The 23,762-nt window shown below is 46.3% G+C and overlaps 1 protein-coding gene across 11 annotated transcripts in view; it reads left to right on the top strand.

Moving 5' to 3' along the window:
• The window catches only part of RNF32 (ring finger protein 32), a 43,414-nt gene extending 19,965 nt beyond the window's left edge, over positions 1-23,449 (top strand). For 2 of the 11 annotated variants that reach the window (XM_008263869.5, XM_002715021.6), the window contains exons 5-9: positions 1,702-1,734; positions 2,289-2,413; positions 2,616-2,724; positions 21,510-21,677; positions 23,090-23,449. In XM_008263869.5, coding sequence (XP_008262091.3) covers positions 1,702-1,734; positions 2,289-2,413; positions 2,616-2,724; positions 21,510-21,677; positions 23,090-23,338 — 684 coding nt within the window. In that variant the 3' untranslated portion in view covers positions 23,339-23,449. The other 9 variants (XM_089336842.1, XM_089336841.1, XR_016236924.1 and 6 more) reach the window with 8 other exon arrangements.
• Positions 23,450-23,762: the final 313 nt, after the last annotated feature.

Here is a 23,762-nt window from a genome sequence, read left to right as displayed (position 1 = left end):
TTCCATGAGTGTCCGTCCTTCTCAGCTAGGGAGAGGATCGTTGCCAGGAGCAGGATCCTTAGGTGCACAGCCCAGTACATGTACCTATGGTGGTGGTTCCACCCCACTGTGCCTTCCTTCCACTGAAGGCCAGCTGGCTGTCTTCTGTCAGCCTAGAGGACTATTTGGTGGGAATTTAGGTCACAGAAGGGTGAGGTTTCCTCCCTCCCTTCCTTCCTCTGAAAGGCAAAGTTACTGAGAGAGAAGGAGAGACACAGAGCGAGGTCTTCCATATGCTCATTTACTACCCAAATGGCCACAACAGTCATGGCTGGGCCAGGCCAAAGCCAGGAGCTTCATCCAAGGACATGTGCATCGGCTGCTGTTTTCCAGGCACATTAGTAGGTAGCTGGATTGGAAGTGGAGCAGCCGAGACTTGAACTGGTACCCATATAGGATGCCAGTGTCACACGTGGCAGCTTAACCCATTGTGCCACACACCAGCCCCATAAGATTTTCTTGTCAGTCTACTTTCCCGACATTTAAAAAGGAAAAAACTTCTAGGTCTCCATATTTTTAAAGATTTATTTATTTATTTAAAAGATAGAGAAAGAGAAATCTTCCATCTGGTTCACTCCCTAAATGGCCCAATGGCTGGGGCTGCAGCAGGCCAAAGCCAGGAACCTAGAACTCCATCTGGATCTTCCACATGGGTGCCAGGGGCCCTGAGTACTTGGGCCATCTCTTGCTGCCTTCCCAGGCAGCTGTATTGGAAGTGGAAAGGCTGGGACTCAAACTGACACCCATATTGGGTGGCAGCTTAAACTGCTATGTTACAACTACAGCCCCTCCTTGATCTCTTCCCATCTAAGACTGCCAGATCATATCTCAGAAAAAGCTGTGATTAAAAGAAAAAATTTCAGGAGTATAAGTCAGTTGAACAAAGCCCCCAAAGATGCTTGCTTATTATGTATTTGTTCCTCCTCCTACCAGCCCGCACCCCACACAGACTGGTCCTTCACACTCACCTTCATCCAGTTTGCATTCACTTTTAGGATCTACTGGAAAATATATCTGTTTTGTAATTGGTTTTATTTAATTTTATTTTTATTTGTTCATTTGAAACACAGGGGGGGATAGAGAGTAAGTGAGAGGGAGAGAGACAGGCAGTCTCATCCACTAGTGCACTCCTCAAATGCCTGCCACCACTGTGACTGAGCCAGAAACTCCATCCAGGCCTCCCATCTGGGTAGCAGGAACCCAAGGACGTGAGCCATCACTGCTGCCTCCCAGGATCTGCATTAGCAGGAAGCTGGAATCAGACGCCAGAGCCGGGTGGGGGGCAGGGATCAAGCCCAGGTATTCTGACAGGAGCTCCAGACATCTTAACTGGTGTGGTGATCTCTAGGCTACATGCCTGCCCCCATAATTGTTTTGCTTTTAAGTATATGCTCACTTTATAATAGGTTAGTATCAAACTTCATGTGTTTATTTGATGTGTCAGATTGTTGTCAACTCCCGTTTTCTTGTTTAGACTGTGTGCTTATGCTGTGCTAACCCTGAATGCTAAATAGAAATATCAAAGTTACTGATCTGCTTTTTAAATTTTTCAAAGAAATAATACTGCTTACCTTTTAAGCGTTCAGAACTCTTTTAATTAATGCATTTATGCTGCTTCTCTTTTATTGAACTTCAAACATCTTTTTGTTTCCTCATGAGCAGGTGCTGCTTTCATGTTCCCATGTGTTTCACAGAGTAAGTCACCCTGCTGCACCCCCACCATCAAGTGTGCACTGCTCAACTTCGTAGCCCAGAGAAACCCCACGCATTGTAAAGTCTCCCCAAAAGAGCCATTAGTTTCTCCGCAGTCACCATTCATAGTTGGAAACATGACTTCAGGCTACAAGTACAATTCATCCTGTTTTGAAAATCATGAATCCGATGTGACAAAAGAACCACAAATGTTTGTATAACAGATTGTTGTTGGTAATGCACATCCAAGTGAGTGATAGCTTAATTCATGTGATCTAGCTGCTTGGGAGTCTTAGACACACACATGAGCTACCTATACACCAGTTGACTTTCAGAAGTTTTTGATCTCTCTGCATGTTTATTCTTGTAAAAACTCATTTTTGGAACAGGTTTCGTGAAGAAGGTGTTAATATCTGATGAAGCTTCTTCACTTCATAGTCTAAATTGGAGCAAGTCTCATAATTATGAGAGAAAAGAGCACTGTAATTACATCAGAAGTAGAAATGATGTTTATAAATAATGACTTATAAAATTTTAAGTGAAATGTTTTCCTTCAGGCATGTCTTCAGGCTTTTGAAAAGTTCACAAATAAAAAAACCTGTCCTCTCTGTAGAAAGAACCAGTATCAAACCAGAGTGATACACGACGGGGCCCGCCTATTCAAACTAAAGTGTGCCACAAGGTAAGAAGGGTCTCCGCCCACTCACCGGGACCCCAGCACCCAAGGAGCAGAGGGTTTAAAGATCGGGCTGCAGAAACTCAATGTAAAAGACATTGGGGTGTCAGCTCTCTTTCTGGCCACCATCGTCTCCCAGGGCCTGTGGCCCAGGGCTTATGCTCACTACTGAACTATTTGTTACAGTCTTCAAATATCTACCTTATAGAATCCAAGCCTACTGGAGAGGATACATTGTTCGAAAATGGTACAGAAACCTGAGGAAAACAGTACCTCCCACAGACGCCAAATTGAGGAAAAAATTCTTTGAAGAAAAGGTAGGCATAGATCGTCAGTTCTTGGGCCATAGTCTCTATATGTCAGTGGTTCGTATGGAGTCATTAGGTGTTACGGGCAGTAAAATGTTGATTCATCCCTCAGTCTGGGGGCTTTTTAAAGTCACTGGAAAAGTCATTGAGTAGTTCTGTTGTACTTAAATCGGCTGCCAACATGGATAATAAAATACTTTTCGATTTTCTTTTCTAGTTGAATCTTCAAGTTTATAAAATTATGATAGTGTAATTGAAAACAACTTTTCTTTGGCCATTTTGTGCCAATTGTTTAATCTTTACAGATAGAAGAAAGGAAACAAGTCTAAGTTTTTCACACCCTCTGAACTGAAAGTAAATGAAGATACCAGATTTGATTCTTCTAGTAATGATGAGAATGGAAGGAAGGAAGCTTTATAAAGAAGAAAGCCTCCACAGTGCCAGATTATATAGAGGAGAACTGCCTTCCCATCCTTTCTTTTAACCACTGTGTCTCTTTTTGCTTTTGGGGTCTGTTTTCTGTTACTTGTACCCCATACGTAAAGGACAGGCATGGCAGAGTGGAAGGAGCCAGCCCCATACCTGTCCTCCTTAGCTCTGTGGCCTGGGGCAAATGGCAGCAACCGTAAGAAAGTAATCATTGCTACCTTGACGTATTGCCCTACACACTGGCTGTACCATTCATGAAGCCCTGTCATGTCCTCACATACGTTAGCTGCAAGTTGAGATAAAACTCCTCGCGGTCACACTGCTCTGTCACAGTTTGCTGTGGCAGTGTCATTTACACACTCAGGTCTTTTTCTAAACTTTACCTTGCTAGCCTGCACTCCCATTTGGAATAATGAGTAATAGAAAGATACCCTTCCCTGGGGAAAGCAATCCCTACTTCCTGCCTTCCCTCGGGAGGCTAAGCAACCACAGGCGTGTCCTTTGGGTGCCTTGGCTTATTTGTACCACAACACTGCTTCCTGGGTTTATCCCAGACTCACAGTGCACCCTGTCAGAGTAAAGTGCTATTCTTTCTGGGTGCCCTCATGGACTTCTCTTAATTTAGTGATGCTTTTACTGACCCGGGATGAGAAAGCCTTTTGAAAGTGTCCCAGAATGACGTTTAGGGACCCTAAAAGTAAATGGCTTTAGGCTTGACTATAAGGCAGTGTGGTTTTTTTAATCCCCTGATAACCCTTCCTGGCCACTTAAGCATTGTAAAGAAGCATGAGCAAAAGGAAATGGGGACATTGACTTAATGTGGTGTCACTGTGTCTCAGATGTAATCAAGTAAAATGTATCTAATTTGCCTTCCTGAGCAGGAAAACATTAAATGCAATAGCAACATGTGAGCAAATGGCCTTAAAATACTGCATGTCTTGAAGGCAGAGCTGCTGAACCGGTGGCTGGCACGTATTAGCTGCTGTGGCTTGCGCCGCCGGAGTCGCCATCCCTGTTGTGACCAGTGTGGAGCAATGAGGGGCTTCTACTTTTGGGGCACAGAAAAGGCAGGCAGCACAGGGGGAGACCAAGGCTGTGGAGAAAGTCTGCAGTGTTGTTTACATATGAGATGAATTATACTCTCCCAGGCATTGGTATCCCTCGTAGTATGAACTGATAGCAAAGCATATTTAGGGAAAGAGCTAAGGGTCCTAGTAAAAGCCCCTCCACTTGTTTACGGGAGTCGTGTAAAAAGCCTCTCACTTTTCAGTGCTGCCTAGTTCTTTCTCACATGGCCCAGTTGACAGAAGAAACAGCCAATCGGCCAAAAGCTCCCATAATTACTGGACATAAAGGATGTGCTACCTTCCCTTTTTCTTGAATATGACCATTCCTCTTGCTGTTTAGAAAGCAGTAGGTTGACCTCTCCAGGTTGGCTCTCGTCCTTGTCCAGCAGCCAACATGACAGCCTCAGCCTCACCTGCAGACCTCACGCCCACTCCTGCAGGAAGCATGTGTCTCTGGCCAGGTCTTTGTATTCTCAGTAACGTCTCTCGTCTTTCATCGGAGATTGTTAGTCTCCAGTGTTGTTCATTCTCAATTCAGTAGCTGACTGTCTCCCATGATGTTTCCATCCTTTTATATTCTTTTCATGTTTTTATATTCCGTGGTCTGACAGTCTGGATCTCTGAATCTCTCTGAGTCATTTCTAATATGTAATCTGCTGGCTCTTCAATCAGAATCATTCATTGTTTTCTCCTAAAATTTTAGACAGTGATTTTGCCTTATATGTTTAACATTTTGTTATGAGTTCATCATCGGCTAATAACTGAACACATTGCTTTCACTGCTGTAGTCATGAGACTCAACTGATTGTCTGGCTACAGTATTGCCTGTGTATGATTTGTGACACACAGATTACTTTCTGTTTTCCACTCTATAAAATACAAAAGACCCAGTGTGATAGGGTTATTTTCAGAATCTGGAATATGGTACAGAGTAAGGAGCTTTTAAGTCTATAACCCAAAGCCAAAACAGCACTGTGGTCCTGTGCCGAGGGTGGCCATCAACAGAGCTGCCTCACAGCTCAAATGCTTTTCAGAGAAAGAATATTGACCGTATCTTTACTTGCCAACGTTTAACCCTGTAATCATTCTGCTTAGAGCTTTTTAACCTTTGCAAATAAGTCCTCCCAACTAAGTAAACATATTTTCAGTTTCTTAAAGGAAGATAAGGAAAAGCAAACCCAGCTGGCAGGTGAATAGAGTGCCCTTTCCTCATCCTCACCCAGCGCCACTTCAAGGGATGGCCTCATTCCTGCCCTTGCTTGGTGAGATGGGAGCCCCTCGTGCTCCTCAGCACTTGCTCTGGGAATCCAGTCTCTCCCAGCTTCATTTACCCTTCTGTGGGAAGGAGTATCACGCCAGTGGCTGTTCCTGTCCCCTATTTCCAACTTCTCACAAGTCCTCGGATTTGCTCTGTGCCCAATCCGGCCCCTCTGCCCTGTTTCTCTTCATGCTATCTCCTTCCTTTACGCTTTCACCTCTAGTCTACCCTGTACCTTGCTAAGTACACTAACTCGCCCTGCATGTTGCCATGGTTAGTCTTACTGTGCCACTGCCTCAATTAAAATATTACCATTTTCAAGGCCTAGTTCAAGTACTCTTCTAATTTCATTGGCCTTCTCTAAACCTCAGTTGTATGCTAAAAAAGGAAGAAAAAACACTCAAAAGGTAGAAAAAGGAAAAGTTTAAATTATATTTGAGCTTATATTTTACATTTCTAGTTTTTCCTTTGAGGCTTTTAAAGATGACCACAGAAAATTTGGATAGCTAATTCACTTTAGCTGAATATCTAAGAATAAATTGATAAGCAAAACAATTTTGGTGCAGGGGAGGGGGGAAAGTAGATGTGTCAGGGAGAGAGGTGTTGAAGTAAACTCTGCAGGGCAGTGGCTTTCATACTTTTCCCACAACTCACAATAAGGAGTTTATTCTTTTTTTTTTTATTTTATTTTTTTATTTATTTATTTATTTTTTTTTTTTGACAGGCAGAGTGGACAGTGAGAGAGAGAGAGACAGAGAGAAAGGTCTTCCTTTTGCTGTTGGTTCACCCTCCAATGGCCGCCGCGGTTGGCGCGCTGCGGCCGTTGCACCGCACTGATCCGATGGCAGGAGCCAGGTACTTATCCTGGTCTCCCATGGGGTGCAGGGCCCAAGCACTTGGGCCATCCTCCACTGCACTCCCTGGCCACAGCAGAGAGCTGGCCTGGAAGAGGGGCAACCGGGACAGAATCCGGTGCCCCGACCGGGACTAGAACCCGGTGTGCCGGCGCCGCAAGGCGGAGGATTAGCCTAGTGAGCCACGGCGCCGGCCAAGGAGTTTATTCTGTACAGTAACCCAGCGTATGTATGCACTTAAGGGAAACAAATCTTTCACAAGACAGCAACCACCCTTACCACATCCACCAACTGTGATCAGTTGTATTCTATGTCATCTCCAAAATTCAGGACTCACACATTCATGTAAGTCAATATTGGATTATGTACGTTAGTATATAAATAAATGCACATACAAGTAATGTTCTTATCCTCTAAAGATAGCCTTGCTTATTCAGCAGTCATGTGTGGGGTGGGGAAAGGCAGGATAGATATACAAATTCAGATCACAGGAAGGTTGTGCTCCACACTTGGTACATTGGATAATTGCCTCTGCTTTCAATTGTTAATAAACTGTGGAATCCAAGAATTCCAAGCTCTGTCTCTGCTGGTTTCCTAACTCAGTCCTGCAGTTTCTCTGTGCCATGCTCTTGTCATGTATCCTGTTTGGCCACAAACATCTGAAATCTGTAACCCTCATTTTAAATGAGTAAAGATTGAGTCTAATGTAATATATACATATATATTATATAAAACTATATATTATATAAAATATATTGTATATACTATAACATATATATATAAAATATTAACCATAGGTAGATGCTCTTATCACAGCTCCTGGTTGTCTGGTTTGTTTTTTTTTTAAATATTTTATTTATTTATTTTGAGAGGTGGAGAGACAGAGAGTTCTTCCATCTGCTGGTTCACACCCCTAATAGTCATTATGGCGCGAGCTGGGCAGATCTGAAGCCAGGAGCCAGGAGCTTCTGGGTCTCCCATATGGCTGCAGGGGCCCAAGCACCTGAGCCATCTTCTACTGCTTTCCCAGGCCACAGCAAAGAGCTGGATTGGAAGAGGAGTAGCCAGGACTCGAACCAGTGCCCATGTGGGATGCTGGCGCCACAGACAGAGGCTTTAGCCCATTACACCACAGTGCCAGCCTGTGACTGCCTATTTGGATAGAACTCGAGAGCTGCCCTTTATGATGTAGGCTGCTTGTTAGTCATTTACCAAATGGCACTTGTAATTTGATGATTTTTTCCCTACCTTTCCAACTTCATGGAACTCATTCTCTGAGCTGTAAGAATTCTCTGGGAAGTATTAATTAATATTATAATCTCTAAATTAAAATCATCCACCTGTTTAATGGAATCTGTCGAACTGGGCTATTGGAGTTCATATTATCCAGGGGTGCTGGTTAATTTATGTGTCAACTTGACTGGGCTAGGAGATGCTCAGATTATCTGGTTAAACATTATCTCTGGGTGTGTCATGAGGGTGTTTCTGAAAAAGATTAGCACTTGAAGCTGTGGACTCAGGAAAATAAATCACTCTCCCAGTGTGGATGGGCAGTACCCAACCCCTTGAATAAAAAGCTAAGGAAGGAAGAACTCTGCTGTTTCTGGCCACTTCTGGGACATCAGTCCTGCCTCTGATCTAGGAGTCCTCCCAACCATACTCCTGATTCTCAGCCTTCAGACCCAGATTGGAGCTGTAATCACCAGCTTGCCTAGGTCTCCAACTTGCAAAAGATGGGCTATAGGACTTCTCAGCCTCTAAGTCCGTGTGAGCCCATTCCTCATAATATATTCCCCTGCGCGCGCGCACACACACACACTTATATCTCGTAAGGGTTCTGTTTCTCTGAAGAACCGTGCGTGACTAATACATCAGAATCCTACAGATGCATTTTGACCATGAGGATGTGTATACAAATGATAGTTTGAAGAGAATTTATGTGAAAAAATCACCGTAAACTGTGAGGTGAAAGACCACTAAGGAATGTGACATTTGCAGTCTCAAACTATTACCCCACAATTTACAAACTATTACCCCACACGTTACTCAATTTACAAAGAGAAAGAGGAATCTTTACAATGGGGAAGTCTGGCATATGTCTCCTACCCAGTGATCAAAGTGATCAATAATCAAGTGGATTGACACCATTTGTCCATAATGTGCACAGGAACCCTGGAACAAAGCATCACTTTTGGACTTTCATGCCAAAAATGCTTGACCTGTACCAAATTAGGAGAAAATAGTAAGCAGATTAATCAAAAATGAGAACTATTCTTCAAAACAGCTGGCATGAACTCTAAAATATCAATGTCATAATGAAGAAAATGGCTGAGGAATGTTCTAGAATACAGGTGTGGAGCACAGTATAAGTTTAATGAGATCTTTGATTGTATAATGGACCAAAACTGAAACAAGAGCTATAATTGAGGTAGTTTAGGAGTTTGAATATGCATTATATTTTACACAGCAGTAATCTATCAATGTTAAATTTCCTGGTGTATTAATCATATTATGACTTAAGGTACAGTGATCTGATTCTTAGGAGTTACATGCCAAGTATGTACAGGTAATGTCTTACAATGTTTGCAGCTATCACACATTCATATAAAAGTGTAAAAGCTAACCAAAAAAGGAAAAGAGTAGAAAATGTAAGATGATAGGATTAAAATATAGCAGTAACTGCAGTAATTAAAAAAAATTAAAAAAACATGATTGAGATAATTTTCTTATTAAACACAAACTCTTGGATTACATTGAAAAAATCAGGTAGTAACTGCTTATGAAAGACACATTTAAAACAAAAGTGCTCTGTGTAAAATAATACTCAGAAATAAACAAGACAACTTAAAATGAGATAAATGGCAAAAATAGAACAAAATGAAAATCATAATAAAACGAATGGATTATAAAGTTAGTATGGAAATTTAGAACCTAAAATGCACCCCATTCTCGTGTTCACGACAAGAACACTGATGTTCTGTGGTATATAGCTAAAGCTTCATGTAGAGGAAAATTAGTAATGTTAAGTATCTTTGTTAATACCAAGAAAGATTTAAAGTAATGAATTATTCAGGAAACCAGTGGGAAAAAAAACACTGATTTTGTATTTCACTTCATTCATTTCATCTGGAAGGCAGAGCAAGAGAGACAGAGAGAAAAAGAGAGAGATCTTCCATCTACTGTTTTATTCCCCAAATGCCCATAACAGCCAGAGCTGGACCAGGCTGAAGCCAAGAGCCCTGAACTCTATCTGGATCTTCCATGTGGGTGACAGGAGCCCAAGTACTGGGTCGTCATGAGCTGTCTTCCCAGGTGCACTAACGGGAAGCTGAATTGGAAGTGGAGCAGCTGGAATTCAGATGGACACTGTAACATGAGTGCCGCCATCCCTAACTTACTGTGCCAAAACACTCATCCCTAATTTTTTTTAAATGTAGGAAATACAAAGATAAATTATTAGGGAATAAGTGAAACTAGTAAGTAAAACCAATAGCTGGTATTTGGAGAAAGAGAAGATAAATTTCTCATGGGAGTTTTTTTCAAAAAGCCTGCAAGAGGGTCTCATGTTTGGAGCACTGGCCATACCCATATTATAGTGCCAGTTCCAGTCCCAGCTGCCCTGCTTCTGATCCAACTCCCTGTTAATGTGCCTGGAAAGGGCTGAAGCCAAGGCCAGAAACTCCGTCCTGGTCTCCCACATGGTGGCAAGGGGCCCAAGGAAAATGATCATCTTTATTTCTAAAAAGAAGATATATTTAGTAAAAATAATATTTGCTTATACATATATTAACATTTAGGAGTTGCTACTATTATATTCTTTTTAAGATTTATTTATTTATTTGAGAGGCAGAGTTACAGACAGAGAGAGGGAGAACAGAGAGAGAGGTCTTCCATCCACTGATTCAGTCCCCAAATGGCCACAATGGCTGGAGCTGGACCGATCCAAAGCCAGGAGCCAGGGTCCTCTTCCAGGTCTCCCACATGGGTGCAGGGGCCCAAGGACTTGGGCCATCTTCAACTACTTTCCCAAGCCATTAGCTGGAAGCGCTGTCAGAAGTGGAGCAGCCAGGACTCGAACTGCTGCCCAGATAGGATGCTGGCGCTGCAGGCAGAGGCTTAGCCTGCTATGCCACAGCACTGGCCCCTATTATTCTTTATTATTATTATTATTATTATTATTTTTATTTTTTGACAGGCAGAGTGGACAGTGAGAGAGAGAGAGACAGAGAGAAAGGTCTTCCTTTGCCGTTTGTTCACCCTTCAATGGCCGCCGCGGCCGGCGCACCGCGCTGATCCAATGGCAGGAGCCAGGTGCTTCTCCTGGTCTCCCATGGGGTGCAGGGCCCAAGCACTTGGGCCATCCCCCACTGCACTCCCTGGCCACAGCAGAGAGCTGGCCTGGAAGAGGGGCAACCAGGACTAGAACCCGGTGTGCCGGCGCCGCAAGGCGGAGGATTAGCCTAGTGAGCCGCCGCGCCGGCCCTATTATTCTTTTTTAAACAATGTAATAAATAAATATGTTACAGTTCAAAATAAGAACAGCTTAAGAAGAGGCCGGTTTTTCAGTCTAGTAGTTAAGACACCTGCATCTCATGTCAAAGTACCTGAGTTTGATTCCTGACCCAGTTTCCCACCACAGCAGGGCTCTGGGAGTCAATGGTGATGGCTCAAGTTAACTGGGTTCCTGCCACCCACGTGGGGGACCTGGAGCTCATTCCTAGCTCCTCACCTCGGCCCGGCCAGGCACCAGCTATGGTAGATGTTTGAGTTTCTCTCTTGCTTTCTCTGTCAGAAACAGAAAATGTTAGACAGTAGCACCACACAGCCCATGTTCGTGAATAAAGTAATAGTCCTCCACAGGGGGACTTTTAGAAAAGCCTAGCGTTTCCCATGATTTAATAGTATACGCTGTCTTACAAAAATAGTGAAATGTTTTTCTGATTATAGGAACAACTTTATTATTTTCAAGAAAAAATTTTGGATTATTTTTCCTTTAAATACCTATGAAATTTTTTGTTTAACATAAGGTGTAAATAAAATGAGTCTTCAAAATCTGGAAGTTCCAGATTAAGATATTGTAAATAAAAAAGGAACTGTTGGCCTTGGATTCTCAATGCAGGCTTCTGTTTTCCATTATATTCATTCTTACATGATATTTTTTTTTAAGATTTATTTATTTATTTGAAAGTCAGAGTTACACAGAGCAGAGGCAGAGAGAGAGAGAGAGATTGAGAGAGAGAGATCTTCCATCCGATGGTTCACTCCCCAGTTGGCCGCAATAGCCGGACCTGCGCCGATCCAAAGCCAGGAGCCAGGAGCCTCTTCCAGGTCTCCCACATGGGTGCAGGGACCCAAAGACTTGGGTCATCTTCTACCGCTTTCCCAGGCCATAGCAGAAAGCTGGATTGGAAGTGGAGTAGCTAGGTTTCGAACCAGCGCCCTTATGGGATGCCAGCGCTTCAGACCAGGGTGTTAACCCACTGTGCCACAGTGCCGGCCCCTGAAAGTTCTGAAGAACCAAAACTACATACTAAAAGTCTGTTTTCAAATAAAGTGGTGTTATGGGTTTCTAAGTAATAACGAATATTAATAATGAATAAATTCCAAAGCCAGAATTAACGGTGACTTTATCCAGGCTTCCTTGGATGAGAGGACAACTTCTGCATAGTATGGGAAGGCGGGCATTTGGTGTGGCAGTTAAAATGCTGCCTGGGATGCTCACATCCCATAGCAGAGGCTCTGGCTTCAAATCCTGGCTCTGCTCCCAGCTCCAGCTCAGGTTCCTGCCTTCCTGCCACCCGTATGGGAGACCCAGATTGAGTTCCAGGCTCCATGGCCCAGCCCTGGCTGTTGTGTGCATTTGGGGAGAGGACCAACACATGCAAGATCTCTGTCTCTGTCTCTTTGCCTTTCAAATAAAGGAAAAACCAAATCAAATCAAACGGAGAAATTGTAATGATTCTCCTTTCTGTCTGAACAACCATTCCAACTCTGTGTGCTGGTGGTTCTCAGACTCTTCGAGACTCACAGAAATGTAGAGAAATTTACGGCTTTAATGGTCATAGCCAACTCGTAAAAACTTTTTATTTTATTTTACCAAGTAAGAGTTTTTAAAAACACAGAACACCCACATCTTCTCAGAATCACTTCCTAGAGAAAGACTTCTGTAACAGCAGGAAAGTGCAAAGTCCCCGGCCACACCCTTTTCATGGCATGCGTTTAGCCTCAGGAACATTTCACCCCGCGGAATTTACTCTTGTTTCTTTGCTGGCAGATAGCTGAAGACTTTGCCATACATGGGAACCATTGGCTTAGATCGAAGATAAATTACCTTCAGGGAAAAAGGAGTCTAATCAATAGAAGAGAAAGGCAAAGCAGAATAATAGTCAATTTGATAGTTTTAGACACAATAAATTAGGAAGTGTTTGTTTCCTTTGTGTGCCTCCAGACCTCAGGAGGATGGATGTGTTTTTAATTCTCTAGATTAGATTAGCACAAGCCCGCTCTGTTTTATAAATTAATCTATTTTACTTGTAAAAGAACCGTGGTCTTGCATTTTCATTCACGTTAATGAAGTCTTTGTTTTTCACGCATCTACTAGGGGGTTAACTAATTAATGAAACGCAGGGATCATCTTTCTACAAATAGGACTACTTCCATACATGGAGGGTTTCTTTTCACAAAGGTGCCTTGCTTTAAAGTCCTGGCGTACGTATCCTCACAAAGCGAAGTCAGGTTACAAACGAGGTTCTTTTCCATATGCCAGTCTTGTGGCAAGAACTGAGAGGTCAGATGTTGGGTTGTGTCCCCTTGAGTGAGTGTCAGAGAATGAAAATGCAGTCAGCAAGGCCTTTGTCACAGGGGGTATTTGACTTGTCTGGGGATGATACAGTAGTCCCAGTGCACATTCATTCTGGTTTTGACAAACTCAGATCAAAGAGGCCCTGAAAGGTCAGCAGAGCTGTTATGCTAATACCCGGCACCAGTGTGTACAGAAAGCCCAAGTGTTGCCCAGAATGCAGTGCTTGGTCCTTGAATGCCTTTGATCCTTATCTAAAAATTCTGCTAGCATATGTCATATAATTGAGGTATGGTCTTTTATTGCTGCAATTAAAACTTTTCAAATGCACTATATTATCTCCACCCCAGCTAAAAGTCCTGGCCGTTGTTTAAAAAGTGAGGTTAGTGATTTGTCAGCCTAGGGGCTGCCCGCTCCCACACCCTCAGGCCTGGGGTTTCTCTTACTTTTTTCATTTACATCTCACCAAACAGCATAATGGTCTGAAAGTTTGTTTAGTCCTTTGACTTCCTTTATCACGTGGAGATGGCAAACATTCTGTTGCTAACTTGAAGTGGCTCCAAGCAGCAAGACTGGAAGGATATTAAACCAGTAAAAGCTTATCAACTGATTCATTGATATGCTGTAAATTCCAGGCTTTTCATTTTGCTTTTGAGGGCAGCCATAAGTCAACACATTAGTAAGCAATTTGCTGACATCCAGATGGATCACTCACAGAGGCCTCTTGGGTAGACAAAGTTCACCTGGGTACTTCTGTTAGTATTTTTTTTTAATGGTTAGCCAGTATGTTGCTTGTAAATGACCAGTAATCGCTTTACATATCAATAGCCCAGACTCTCAAGTTACTTTAATTCATCAGGTGTCTGAAACAGGAGACTTAAGAGAGAAATACAGTGACACTTGCTCTTTTTTCAAATTGGAAATTTTATTTCCGTCTGTTTCTGTAGGATTCGTGGTATTAACCATTAGTTTAAAAACGAGAGCTCGGTTGTCATTTGTTTCTCCTGGGTCTTGCCCTGCCGTTACTCAGGTCATCTGGTGTCCATCACATAAAAAGGGAGGGAATCTGTAAAGGAAGAAGGAACGCTGAACACATGATCATCTGACCTCTCAGGAAGGCTTACCAGTCGCTGCGCTTGCTTCAGACATTGGTGTAAATGAACTACAACAGGTGGCCAATGCATAGGCGTTGACTTGCCTTTCAAAAGAATTACCCTTTCAAACACCTGAAGCTGGAACAGTAAGAACCGTCCTACCAGCTCGCTCTTAGAGACTTGCCATAAATAGATACGGCAGGACTTCCAGCATAGTTGTTAACAAGCTAATGCCAGTTTTATGATGAACAGCCAAATGTTTGTTTCATTGAATTTTAACACTGGAAGTAGTTCAAAATCCCTCTGGATAGACATTGTTCTCTGTGGGGAGCAATCCGGACTAGACTGAGTTACTGGAATTAAGACTTATTCTATGCATCTGCTCTCCCACAATATGGCGCTGGGAGAGAAGTAAACAGCTTCCGCACAGCTGCCTCCAGTTCAACCAATGGACTGTAGGACTTGCTACTGATTGGAGGAGAGCAGCGTACTCGGCGTGTGGGCAGCCGAGTTGGGATTGGCGGAGGAGGACTATAAAGGAGGAGAGAGACGGCATGCACCAGGAACATCTAGGGGGAACATCTGAAGGAACACCCGTGCAGCCCCCGAGAAAGCCGGCTGGCGGTGTGCTGCTCCCCTGCAGAAGTGGGGAAAGTGGCAGGGGGAACTGCCCTTCCACGGAGGTGGAAGGGTCGGTAGCCAACCCGGGAAGAACCAGCAGCAAACCCGGGGAGGGCCGAGCAGACAAAAGAACAGCGCAGGGTCCTGTGTCGTTCCTCCACGAAGAGGGGGAGCGACATTCTTTTTAAAAATCTCCCAAGAAGGAGTTTCTACTGTACCCCCGTGAATATGCACAAGAGGAGCATCCATCGCAAACTCTAAGTCAGATCGTATCTATTTGATGCTGAGGGCCTAAACGGAGCTGAATCAAGTGCTTCCCCAAACGCGAGGCGCTCCATCCAGGAGATAAGAAATAGACACAGCCATCCAGTGAAACTGTCCAATTAAGAAGTGGACTGTGAGAGTTCAGAGACAAGAGAAATCAGCTCCAGGGATGCATGTGTAGAACTTCCAGAGTTGCTCACGTGAGTGAAGTCAAGGGACAGAGAGACAGAATGGTTGTTATTCACCAGACTGAATAAACAAGTGTGACCAGACCAAGAGATTCTTAGAGGAAAGCAGTGAGGAAAGTTTGGTAGCTTATATGTAGTAAGATGCCCTTGGAAGGTTTGTTTTGTTTTTTTGAGAGACAGAGAGAGATGCATTCAGTAAATGCCCTCAGTAGCCAGGGGGCCTCTGCTGGCAGCCAGGAAAGTAATGCGCATGTGTGGGTGGCAAGAACCCAGTTCCTCCAGCCCTCCCCGTTGGCTCACAGAGTTCACAGGAGCTGGCCAGGTATCCAACTCAAGTACGCTGCTACAGGATGCAGCCATCCTGACACTTGTTCTTTTTTAAGATTCAGTTTTTTATTAGTTTTTTATTTGAACAGTAGAGTTACAGAGAGGGAGGGAGGGAGGGAGAGAGAGAGAGAGAGAGAGAGAGAGGTCTTCCATCTGCTGGTTCACTCCCCAGATGGCCACGACAGCCGGAGCTGGGCCCATCGGGAGCCAGGAGCTTCTTCCCCATCTCCCAGATGGGTGCAGAGGCCCCAAGCATTTGGGCCATCTTTTGCTGCTGTCCCAGGTGCATTAAGTTGGCAGCAAGCTGGATCAGAAGCCAGATCAGACTCAAACTGGCGCCCATATGGGATACCGTTGCCAAGGCAGCATTACCCACTATGCCACAGCACCACCACCCCCACAACTGGCATCTTAAATGGTAGGCCAAACACCCACCCCCATTGAAGTTACTGATCACATCCAGCATGTGGTGAACAGTATTCTGAGAAGGTAGCATGGATGATTGGCAGAGGGAAAGGCTGGTGGCAGTGGGCTCCAACAACTGGCAGTCTTAAACATGCCACACTTTGGCCTCTCCTCCCAGACGCCCTTCTGCCTCCTGCATCTCCCCTCCAGGGAGGCCTGTCCAAGTCGGCCCCCTTCTGTTCCTGCTGTGTCTTCCGGATCTTCTGCTGGAGCACACAGCACTCCGGACTGCTGCTTCCTTGTTAAAGGAACAAGAGTTCAAGGTCCTTGCCCCCAGGCTCGTACTGCGCCCGTGAAATAACAGCTCCACAATGTCAAGACTGAACACCAGCCTCTGTAGGAGTTGTTTAACCCTTGTTGTCCTTCACCATTCAAAACCTGTACGTGGTAACCTGAAGTTAAAATTACTTAGTTTAGATTGAATAATAGCACGTTAACCACCATTACCTATCGAGACGGTTGTTTTCTCATTTAATAATGCTTTTAATTTCTTTTAAAGAAGAAATGTGAGTTGCTAAGTGTGAAAGGGATAGTATTTCGTTAGGCAGGTTGAATGGATATTAAGTGCTGCGGCTCACTAGGCTTATCCTCCGCCTTGCGGCGCCAGCACACCAGGTTCTAGTCCCGGTCGGGGCGCCAGATTCTGTCCCGGTTGCCCCTCTTCCAGGCCAGCTCTCTGCTGTGGCCAGGGAGTGCAGTGGAGGATGGCCCAGGTGCTTGGGCCCTGCACCCCATGGGAGACCAGGAAAAGCACCTGGCTCCTGGCTCCTGCCATCGGATCAGCGTGGTGCGCCGGCTGCAGCGGCCATTGGAGGGTGAACCAACGGCAAAGGAAGACCTTTCTCTCTGTCTCTCTCTCTCTCACTGTCCACTCTGCCTGTCAAAAGAAAAAAAAAAAAACTGTGACTAGCAACATCAGAAGTCCATCTAAACTGTTTTCATGGACTGCCACTTGGAGGTTTTGCATTTGTACAACTTCATTTCAACAGGAGGATTTGAGGTGCTGCTTGCAGCTCTTCTCCACGGACCTGGCTGTCAGCGGTCACTCATCCCTCCATTCACTCGTTCCATGAATGCGCACTGATGGCCACTCAGCCTGCTGTCTGCTGCCAGGGCCCCCTGTCTCCACAGAGTCAGGGAGGGAGACAAGAAATAAAATACCTTGTTAAAAATTTAGAAATTTCAGGGCCGGTGCTGTGGCGTAGTAGGTAAAGCCGCTGCCTGTAGTGCTGGTGTTTCATGTGGGGGCTGGTTCGAGTCCCGGCTGCTCCACTTCCCATCCAGCTTTCTGCTGTGGCCTGGGAAAGCAGGCCGTTGCGGCCATCTGGGGAGTAAACCAGCAGATGGAAGACCTCTCTGTCTCTCTCTCTCTCTCTCTCTCTGTCTGCCCCTGCCTCTCTGTAACTCTGCCTTTCAAATAAATAAATAAATCTTTAAAAAATTAGAAATTTCAGGAAGTAATTAGTGCCATTAAGAAAAACATAGAGAAAGGAGATGGTGACTACAGAAGAGAGCAAAGGAGAAATTGCCGAGATGAAATCCAGATGGGAACGCAGGAGGGGACGGGCTGTGCCGCAGGACCCTGGAATGGCTGTCCAGGCGGGAGGAGCAGCGGCGGGAGCCGGGACTGGGGAAGAAGGCCGGGCTTGGGGGAGCAGGCCGGGCTTGGGGGAGAGAGCCAGGTGGTACCGGGATGAAAAGACAGCAGACCCGAGGCGCTGGACGCTGAGCTGGAGGCCCAAGCCCAGGGGGAAAGCCGAGGGGCAGCTCGTGGTGGCGCCCAGTGTTGGGGAGTGCTCGGAGGCCAACCACAGGATTGGCTGGTGACTCGGATTCGGGGTTGGAGGAAACAAGGACTTGGAGGAATTTGTGCAACCCAGCTGGAAACAGGTGTGAGGAGTGCCACTTAGATCTGTTGCTGTAGGCGTCCTGCCTGTCAGATCTGCCTATCAGAAGTGTTCCTTGGCGGTGGCATGGGCAAGCGTGGGGCTCCAGGAATGGAGACACGGAGAGTCCTCTATAAAGAATTGAATGTGGGAGGTTACCGACGGGGAAAGAGACTCTAGAGAGGAGAGGGCACAGCTCAGTCCCGGATGAGAGGGAAGGCAGGAAGGCAGCCACCTGCCCAGACAGAAGGATGACCGGCGTGACGGATGATGCGGAGCCACACCAGCACTCCCCAGTCCAAGGCCTCCCTCGTGCTGAGCGGAGGAGCTGCAGAGAGGGAGCGTGGCCAGTGGTGTGCGTGCAGAGGGAGACGTCCAGAACGACCGTGGGGACATGAGGGCTGTTGAGGCGTGGTACTTAACAAGGGGACGGGGCACTGGGCTCCAGGGGACAGCAGGGAGGGCGGGCGTGGCCCACTGCCCTGAGAATGGAAATGCAGGCTCCCTGCTTAGTACTAAAAATACAAAACATTCTCTCTCCACCTGAACTGGTGTTTCGTTCGCTGTGTAATGTTGCTCTAAGAAAAAATATGTTAATTATTAGCATGAATTTACCATTCAGCTCTATACTACAGAGTCAATTTTAAGGACAAATAGAAGAGCATTTGATACGTGGAGTCATGAAAATCACACAGTCATATTTCCTGCCTCAGATATATTTGCATTTCTTTCTTAGCAGAACAGTTGAAATGGATAAACAAAATCAACTCCAGTGTTGATTTCACTTCTTGATGCACACACGTCCTACCCACACACTCTCCCTTGAGCTCCCTGCTGAGCGAAGGCCACAGGAAAAGGACCTGGGGGCTACCCTGCCTTTTTTGTTTGTTTGTTTTCAAAGATTTATTTATTTGAAAGAGTTACAGAGAGGCAGAGGCAGAGAGAGAGAGAGGTCTTCCATGCACTGGTTCACTCCCTAAATGGCCCCAATAGCCAGAACTGTGCCAATCTGAAGCCAGGAGCCAGGAGCTTCTTCCTGGTCTCCCATGTGGGTGTGGAGGCCCAAGCACCTGGGCCATCTTCTACTGCTTTCCCAGGCCATAGCAGAGAGCTGCATTGGAAGGGGAGCAGCCAGGACTCGAACTGGTGCCTATATGGTATGCCAGTGCTTATATGGGATGCCGGCGCTGCAGACTGGGGCTTTAACCCACAGTGCCGGCCCCATGCCCTGGCTTTCCCTTACCTTCTGCGCCTCTCTATTCCCTGTAAGTGGTGCCAGGGAGGGCACATGCCTGACAGTCATCAGAATTCAGAAGGGAAAAGAGAACGTGGGGCAGAGGCGGTAGCTTGAAGCAGCAGAGAAGGCTAAGAGCTTTCCAGACCCAAAACAGATACAAACCACAGATTAAGAAGCCAAAGAACCCCAGTACAATTTACAAGAAAAACAAAACACCTGCCCAGCGAAGCGGCAAGACACTGGAAACACAAGGAGCGATGTACGTGGACCACGCTAGTTTCTCAGTAGCATCAGCAGAAGCCAGCAGAGTATGAGTGACATCTCAGCGTCCTGGAGAAGACCTAACAGGCAGCCTAAGCACTGCAGGTTCCAAATGAAAATAACCATGCAGCCGGCGCCATGGCTCACTTGGTTAATCCTCCGCCTGCGGCGCCGGCATCCCATATGGGAGCCGGGTTCTAGTCCCGGTTGCCCCTCTTCCAGTCCAGCTCTCTGCTGTGGCCCAGGAGGGCAGTGGAGGATTGCCCAAGTGCTTGGGCCCTGCACCTGCATGGGAGACCAGGTAGGGGCACCTGGCTCCTGGCTTCAGATGGGTGCAGCGCGCCGGCTGTAGCGGCCATTTGGGGTAGTGAACCAATGGAAGGAAGACCTTTCTCGCTGTCTCTCTCTCTCTCACTGTCTAACTACTGTCAAATAAAAAAATATATATATAAAAATGAAAACGTTCTAGAACAGAGACAAAGCCCATGCAATTTCATGTAGACAACAAGGGGTTGCCACTAAAATGTCTTTGCTAAAGGCCATCCTGAAGAATACATCTCGTGATGAAGAAGGAAAATGACCCCAGATGGGCTCACCACAGGCATGTAAGTGGTGAAAATGTGGGCACTCTGACAGGCATCCATTCTGCCAAAGAAAAATAATGCTCACAGAGGGAGCGAGCGAGCCAGGGACCCGCGCTGTGGCAGAGCGGTAAGGCTACCACCTAGGACATCGGAATCCCATAAGGGCACCGGTTTGAGCCCCTGCTGCTCCACTTCCCATCCAGCTTCCTGCCAATTGACCTGGGAAAGCAGTGGAAGATGGCCCAAGTCCTTGGGCCCCCGCCCACATGGGAGACCTGGAGGAAGCTCCTGGCTCCTGGCTTCAGATTGATCCAGCTCCGTCCATTGTGGCCATTTGGGGAGTGAACCAGTGCATGGAAGATCTTTCTCTGCCTCTCTGTAACTTTTTCAAATAAATAAAAATAAGCCTTTAGTATCAAAAATACGACTTTTATATAAAGATGTGAATTTGGAGCATCATTAGAGACTATTTATAGACAACACTTGCAGAACAAATTTATTTATTTTTAAATATTTATTTTATTTATTTGAAAGAGCTACAGAGAGAGGTAGAGATGGAGAGAGAGGTCTTCCATCCGCTGGTTCACTCTCCAGGTGGCTACAGCGGCCGGAGTTGAGCCAATCCGAAGCCAGGAGCCAGGAGCTTCTTCCGGGTCTCCCACATGGGTGCAGGGGCCCAAGGACTTGGGCCATCTTCTACTGCTTTCCCAGGCCATAGCAGAGAGCTGGATCGGAAGTGGAGCAGCCGTCGTCCATATGGGATGCCGGCACTTCAGACCAGGGCTTTAACCCGCTGCACCACAGTGCTGGTCCCAGAACAGACTTTTTACAGGTCTGGAACAAAACTGTAATATACTTTTCCTTCTCTGTGCTAGCAGTGAAAGCAGAATTTTAAGATACGTCCTAAAGATGTATCAGCCTACAACTGTTGATAAACGGATTACATTTGCTTAGCAGGTTGTTTTTTAAGATTTATGTATTTATTTAAAAGGCAGGGTTACAGAGAAAGATGGGAAGAGACAGAATCTTTCATTCTCTAGTCCACTCCCCAAGTGGCTACAATAGCTAGAACTGGGCTGGTCCAATGCCAGGAGCCAGGAGCGAGGAGCTGTTTCCAGGTCTCACAGGTGGGTGCAGGGGCCTGAGCACTTGGGCCATCTTCAGCTGTTTTCCCAGGTCATTAGCAGAGAGCTGGATTGGAAGTGGAGCAGCCAGGACTCGAACCGGCACCCATGTGGGATGCTGGCATCACAGGGAGCAGCTTTACCCGCTACGCCACGGTGCCAACCCCTGCTGAAGAGATTTTGAAGTTCTTCGGGCAAATAAAAATGTTGAAGTTAGGATTCTAGTGCCTGATGGGAAAAGCAGAAGGGATAACTGGGTTACAAGCGCTACGGGGACAGCGTTCTGGGGCAGCAGGTGCACCCGCCGCCTGTGGGTTACCCCCGCTCTGTCCTCAGTTCTCAGAGATCAGCCAGCGCATGCTGTGCTCCTACAGCACCAACATAGAAGAGCTGCTCTCCGAAATCGACCACTGCTTGGCCGTGAATCGAAGCATTCTTCAGCAGCTGGATGAGAAGTGCAGCCACGAGATCACAGAGGAGGCCTGGGAGAAAATTCAGATACAGGTAGGCTTTGCACCGGCTGCCTGCTCAATCCCCGGAGCCCACTGCAGCCACCAGGAGCCAGTAAGGGAGTGACGGGGAGGGCAGGTGGGGAGAGGGAGGGCCATCCCTGGAGAATTTGTTCACGGGCACCCTGGAGGCGTCGGGCCCCGGCTGCACCGACACGAGCAAGGAACCCCCTGGGCCCTCGTCACGAGCTCTGGGGTCACGGCCAAGGTTCCTCCAGTGTGAAATGCTTGCCATGCTGGTGAACGATGCTGCTCTGAGCAGTGGAAACACCAAAGGGAGAGGCCTGCTGTGCACAGTGCCTTCCAGAAGGGTTTCCTGTTAGCTGTAGCCTGCCCTCGGCCTACACCTGCAGCAGCCATAGAAGAAAAGGAGAAAAAGGCTGGGAGACTGTCAGCCACAGATGCCAGTACAGAGGGAAAATTTACTTAAAAAACCTGGGCCGGCGCTGGGGCTCACTAGGCTAATCCTCCACCTGTGGCGCAGGGACACAGGTTCTAGTCCCGGTCGGGGCACTGGATTCTGTCCTGGTTGCCCCTCTTCCAGGCCAGCTCTCTGCTGTGGCCCGGGAGTGCAGTGGAGGATGGCCCAAGTGCTTGGCCCTGCACCCCATGGGAGACCAGGAGAAGCACCTGGCTCCTGGCTTCGGATCGGCACAGTGCGCCGGCCGCAGCGGCCGTTGGGGGGTGAACCTACGGAAATGGAAGGCTTTTCTCTCTCTCTCTCACTGTCCACTCTGCCTGGGGGGGGGGGGGGAAGCCTGAAGAAAACTTCAAAAAAAGTTCAGCAATAGGGTCAAGTGTTTTTGTTTTTTCAAAGATGTACTTATTTATTTGAAATTCAGAGTTACAGAGAGGGAGAGGCACGGGCAGCAAGAGAGTGAGAGCAAGCAAGCGAGAGCAAGCTTTCATCTACTGGTTCACTCCCCAAACGGTCACAATGGCCAGGGCTGGGCCAGGTGGAAGCCAGGAGCCAGGAGCTTCATCCAGGTCTCCCACGTGGGTGCAGGGGCCCAAGGACTTGGGCCATCTTCCGCTGCTTTCCAAGGTGCATTAGCAGGGAGCCGGATTGGAAGTGGAGCAGCCAGGACTCGAACCGCTACCCACAGTTACCACAACGCCAACCCCTTAAGTATTTTGAAAAGTAAAAAGGGAATATATATTACATATGGTGTTTATTATAATGTCCAGCATTTGAGAAAGCATTTTTCTTTCAAATTTACTTATCATAGGTGGGTCACTATTATTTTCCATGTTTTATAAGAGTGGCAGAACCTATATCTGATGTTACTTTACCACAGAATGAAACATCTTTGTTTTTTAGAGCAGTGTCTCTTGGTTTCAATCTAAGTAAGTTTCTATTAGGGTGAAACTAGTGACCTCCCATAACCAAGGCAATTGTGCATGCAGGCCCTTGGCCGGGAGAGCCTCGAGTGTTCCATCTGCCTCACCCCACTGGCGCTCAGCGGCGACTGCCAGCCCTCGGCGGCGGGCGCCGGCAGCCAGCCTGCCCGGGAGACGGCGCTGCTGTCCTGCTCACACCTCTTCCACCACACCTGTCTCCTCGCCCTGGAGGAGTTCTCCGTGGGGGACAACTGCCCCTTCCACACGTGTCCTCTCTGCCGCTCCTGCTACCAGAAGAAGATTCTGCAATGCTGACGTCACAGTCAGCACGCTCCGAGTGGAAGAAAGCCTGTCGTCATGTTGGTGAATTCTGTGATGTTTGACAATGTAGTTGTTCTCCACTGAAATAAATTCTGAATAGCTGGATAGAGGAAATCAAATTATATTTTAAAAGCTGGCAACCCATCTAGTTTTTGTCTTTACAATGTTGAATTCTTCAATTTAATCACTTGAAATAAATGATACAATAACAATGTTATTCGAAATACTCAGTATAGCTAATGTCTGACCAACAAGCTAAAAACACTATCAATAAATCCCTAATTGTTTTCATTAATACGTCTTAACTCCTCTGCTACTATTACTAATAATCACTGGATTTCTGGGCAATACCTTGTAGTTGTGCGATTTGAATGTAGAAACGTAAAATATAAAAACAGTGATGTGCAACATCAGAAAG

Source organism: Oryctolagus cuniculus, chromosome 7 (assembly GCF_051225735.1).
Source record: "Oryctolagus cuniculus isolate XC-2025 breed Fujian yellow rabbit chromosome 7, ASM5122573v1, whole genome shotgun sequence".
Taxonomy (NCBI): Eukaryota; Metazoa; Chordata; class Mammalia; order Lagomorpha; family Leporidae; genus Oryctolagus; species Oryctolagus cuniculus.
The sequence above is the reverse complement of the archived record's forward strand: the minus strand, read 5'-3'. Positions and strand labels throughout refer to the sequence as shown.